The sequence below is a fragment of the Phragmites australis genome, chromosome 12 (genome assembly GCF_958298935.1).
Source record: "Phragmites australis chromosome 12, lpPhrAust1.1, whole genome shotgun sequence".
Classification (NCBI taxonomy): domain Eukaryota; kingdom Viridiplantae; phylum Streptophyta; class Magnoliopsida; order Poales; family Poaceae; genus Phragmites; species Phragmites australis.
Window position 1 is genome coordinate 3,780,127 of NC_084932.1, and position 5,105 is coordinate 3,785,231.

The window sequence follows — 5,105 nt, forward strand, 5'->3', positions numbered from 1 at the left end:
GCCAGAAGTACGAGGGTGGTCATTCGGACCCTGGCGGCAGGATAGGATAGAGCGGCCGCCTCCACGTTGCCTAGATCTACGCCCTTCACCTTCACTACCGCTGCTACTCGCCATGGGGACATCAATGAGGCGACGAGGAGGCAACGGTGGGCCGATGCACAATGAGGATGAGGAGGTGGCAGTCGGCGCACGACGAGGGCGAGGAGGTGACGATTGGCACGTGACGAGGACGAGGAGGAGGCGGCGGACCGACGCACGATGAGGATGAGGAGGTGGCGGTCGGCACACGACGAGGAGGAGGAGGCGGTGGTCGGCGCGCGACGAGGAGGAGGAGGTGGCGGGCCGACACATGATAAGGATGAGGACGAGGAGGCGACGAGCTGACGTGCGACGAGGAGGCTGCGGACGGGAGGAGGCGGCGGTCAAGGAGGACGAGTGGTGCCAGGCTGAATGGAGCAACTAAGGAGAGCGGCTAAGTGCTGAATATAAATATAACACAGATATAATGTCGGTTCTAGTTTCAACCGACACTAATAGTGATTATGAGTACCGATTCTTAAACTCTCACACGCGAACAATAATTAAAGCCGCTATTAGGCGACGGCTTCGACCGAGTGCCGCCAAGGGTCGCCGGTAAGCATCATCTCTTGTTTTAGCTCTCGCTCGTTTCATTCGTCTGCTGGTCTTGTCGATCAGCTTGTTGTCCACGAACTGCAAGCATGCAACTTATCCGAAATTGTTTGCATGTACGTACGTGTTAGCTCGAATTAAGCTTTCTTTCATTATTTGCCCTAATTGTAGTCATCCTGCAAAGCTCTCTTTCGTTATTTTCCCTAAGACATTTGTTGACTATTTTCTGAACTTTCTCCTTTTTTTTTATCAATGCAGTAATCAAGATCTAAGTTCGGCCAAGCTAGCAAGCCTAGCCATGAAGCTTACTGCAATCCGACAGTTTCTCTTGGTGCTCATGGCGTGCTGTGCACATGTTGTCATATGTTCCCGCAACGGAAACAACACAGATAGACTGTCACTACTTGATTTCAAGAAAGCAATCAGTCTTGATCCATATCAAGCATTGATGTCCTGGAATGAAAGCAGCCACTTCTGCAGCTGGGAAGGTGTCCTGTGTAGTCTCAAGCACCCAGATCGTGTTGCTTCCCTAAATCTCACAAGTCGAGGTTTGGTAGGGCAAATCTCTCATTCACTCGGAAACCTGACATTCCTAAAAGTTCTAACCTTGCCAGGTAATTCATTCACTGGAGAGATCCCTCAATCCCTTGGTCACCTGCATCGCCTCCAATTCCTCAACTTGAGTAATAACACGCTTCAAGGAACGATACCCAGTCTTGCAAACTGTTCAAAGCTCGAGGGTCTATGGCTGATGAATAATCAACTAGCTGGACAGATTCCTGCAGATTTGCCTCGCCGGCTTCAAAAGTTGGTACTTGATGGTAATAACCTTAGCGGCACCATCCCTACTTCTCTTGCCAATATCACAACGCTAAATGTGTTTTATTGTGTGTCAAATAATATCGAGGGCCACATCCCAAGTCAGTTTGCAACGTTGTCCGGGATGCAATACCTGTACATGGGTTTAAATAAGTTGTCAGGTCCATTTCCACAGCCTATCCTAAATCTTTCTAATCTAGTTCAATTTAACATTGCATTCAATGGTCTGAGTGGAGAACTACCATCCAATATCGGCAACTCTCTACCCAATCTCCAATTGCTCGTATTAGCTGGCAACTTCTTTCATGGGCATATCCCATCTGGATTAACAAATGCTTCCAGGCTGTACGAGTTAGATATATCCAGGAATAAATTCACTGGGGTGGTGCCTAGCTCCATCGGTAAACTTTCTAAACTATCTTGGTTAAATCTCGAGTTAAATAAACTCCAAGCAAGCAACAAGCAAGACTGGAACTTTATGGACAGCTTAGCCAACTGCACTGAGCTGCAGCGTTTCGTGGTAGGTGGGAATTGTCTAGAAGGCTCTGTTCCAAATTCATTAGGTAACCTTTCCAATCAACTCCAATATCTATACCTTGCAGAAAATCAGCTGTCAGGAGATTTTCCTTCTGGTATAGCAAACCTTCGCAACCTGATCATTGTGTCATTGGGTGGGAATCAATTTACTGGTGTGGTTCCAGAATGGTTTGGAACCCTAAAAAATATGCAAACAATATCACTAGACAGCAATTTCTTTACAGGGGTCATTCCATCAACCTTTTCAAATATGACTCAATTGGAAGGTCTCTTTCTAGAATCGAACAAATTTGATGGACACATACCCCCAACCCTAGGAAGCCTCCAAATGCTTGAAGTACTGAACATTTCCAACAACAATCTTCATGGGAGCATACCAAAGGAGCTCTTCAGAATTCCAACATTAGGACAGGTTGACTTATCTTTCAACAACATAGATGGACCAATTCATCCCGATGTTAGCAATGCCGAACAACTCACAAATTTGTATCTTCAATATAATAATTTATCTGGAGATATTCCAAGCACTTTGGGTGACTGTGAAAGTTTACAAGTTATCGAGCTGGGCCATAACGTTTTCAGTGGAAGCATCCCCACATCATTAGGCAATATAACTAGCCTACAAGTTCTCAATTTGTCTCACAATAACTTGACCGGATCAATACCAGTTTCTCTTGGCAGCCTACAACATCTTGAGCAACTAGATGTGTCATTCAACAACCTAAATGGTGAGGTCCCAACAAAAGGAATTTTTGGGAATGCAACTGCCGTGAGGATTGACGGAAACCAGGGGCTTTGTGGTGGGGCTCGGGAGTTACACTTACTCTCTTGTTCTGTCACGCCTTTGAATTCCAGAAGGCACAAGCATTCCACCGTGAAAAAAGTGGTGATCCCGTTAGCCAGTATTGTGGCACTAGCTATAGTCATATCTGTAATGTTGCTCTGGAGGGGCAAACAGAAGAGAAAACTTATATTTCGGCCCTCATTTGGTAGCAACTTTCCGAAAGTTTCTTACCATGATCTTGCTAGAGCAACAGAGGGGTTTGCCACATCCAATTTAATTGGTAGAGGAAGATATTCTTCCGTATATCAAGGAAAAATGTTCCAAGACAGAATTGTGGTTGCTATCAAAGTTTTCAGCCTGGAGACAGAGGGAGCACATAAGAGCTTCATCGCAGAATGTAATGCTCTAAGAAATGTGCGGCATCGCAATCTAGTTCCTATCCTAACTGCGTGCTCAAGTATTGATTATAAAGGGAATGATTTCAAAGCCTTAGTCTATGAGTTCATGCCGCGAGGTGACCTGCATGCACTACTGTACTCAGCTCAAGATGATGAGAGCACTTCAACGCCGAGCCGCATTACACTGGCACAAAGGTTAAGCATTGTGGTGGATGTTGCAGATGCATTGGAATACCTCCACCATAACAACCAAGGAACTATTGTTCACTGCGATCTGAAGCCAGGCAACATTCTTTTGGATGACAACATGACGGCACATGTTGGAGACTTTGGTCTTGCAAGGTTCAAAGTTGATTCTACAGCAGCATCTTCCAGTGATTCGATCTCAACTTCTTCAGTTGCTATAAAGGGAACAATTGGATATGTTGCCCCAGGTATTCTAATTTTCGTAATGCGTTGTGGTTCCTCTACTAAACTTTGGACTAAAACTTTCTTGTATATGTTATCCACAGAATGTGCAGCAGGTGGTGGAGTTTCAAGTGCTGGGGATGTTTACAGCTTTGGGATTTGTCTACTTGAAGTATTTTTGCGGAAGAGGCCAACTGACGATATGTTCAAGGACGGGCTGAACATTGCAAGATTCGTTGAGATGAACTTCCCGGACAGGATATCACAGATTGTAGATCCTGAAATACTAGAAGAGGAGCATGCATTATTGCAACAAACACCTGCAGCCATGAAGGAGAAAAGCTTGGAGTGTTTACTTTCAGTGCTAAATATTGGACTTCGCTGTGCTAAGGCGTCCCCGAATGAGCGCATGGGCATGCGAGAAGTGGCTGCAAGGCTGCACGGAATCAAGGAGGCATATCTGAGGGGAAATATAGTGGATATTTCATTTATAATTTGATATAGCCCGGTTGTAGTTTACATAAGTTATATAACGAAAGTGCTGAGAAATGATGGTAAGGCTTGCTCCTCTGCAGACTCCTCCCGTCAGTAGGGCCAGCAAACTGAGGCTGGCAACCTGAAGCTGCAACATAATGGCTGTGTTTTTTTTCTGTTTTCTTTATGTTTGGAGTTTTTTACGATACCCAATTATTGCTTTTGGTTACGATTAATAATGAGTTGTTTGCAAGATTTGAGAAGTAAAGAACTTGTTGCGGTGAAGTCGGAGGTGCTATCGCGAGGGTGGCCTAGTATTGTTTGATTGTCCTTAGTAAGTCTGTTGTTGTTGTGGGAGCTTAGGGGCTTGGTTTCTGCTTTGAGGTGCCGTTCCGGTTTGCGAACGGTCTTTCAATTATATTTTGCATGGTTTCTTCCTCTCAGGAGGCCCGGTGTTGTAATTCTATTCTTCTTAAATGATGACACAGCTCCAAGGCTATGTTTTTTTTCTCTCTTTTCTTTATGTTTGGAGTTTTTTTCAATACTAAATTGTTGCTTTTGGTTATGATTAATGTTGGGGAAGAAAATATCTTCCACTAACAAAGTGCGACGAGAGCTCACTCACAAGAGTGGCTCAAGCTTGGAAAAAAATAAGGAGGAAGAAATACCAATAATGTGGATAGTAAAAAAGATCTGTTCCTTGGCTTGATAGATATGGATCTGTATTCATCCGGGGTGTAAGTATTCAAATATGTCTTTACAGATATAGCGATTAGTTATCACCATACCACAGGGACATAGAGCTGGTTGAATTACACAGCCCGGGTCCAGGTAGAATACTTTTACCCTTACTTTCAGAAGATATTATCTACTATGGCAAATACAGTGGTGCAAGTGGCTCTAAGAGCATGGTACTCAGCCGGTCACATATTGCGGTGCCGCACTATCCCAGATGTCAGGATAGCCTCCATCTTCCCTAGCATTAACTATCGGTAAATTTGTATCAGGCCAATTTGCAGTTGGTGTTCTCCCCTTGTTGATATTCCCTCTGGAGG

General features: G+C 44.6%; 1 protein-coding gene across 1 annotated transcript; it reads left to right on the forward strand.

Moving 5' to 3' along the window:
* Nucleotides 1–477: 477 nt before the first annotated feature.
* LOC133887301 (receptor kinase-like protein Xa21) lies at nucleotides 478–4,075 on the forward strand. The gene is made up of 3 exons (XM_062327236.1): nucleotides 478–633; nucleotides 889–3,602; nucleotides 3,681–4,075. The coding sequence occupies exons 1-3, from the start codon at nucleotides 506–508 to the stop codon at nucleotides 4,073–4,075; spliced, it is 3,237 nt and encodes a 1,078-aa protein (XP_062183220.1). The 5' UTR covers nucleotides 478–505.
* The last annotated feature ends 1,030 nt before the right edge of the window (nucleotides 4,076–5,105 follow it).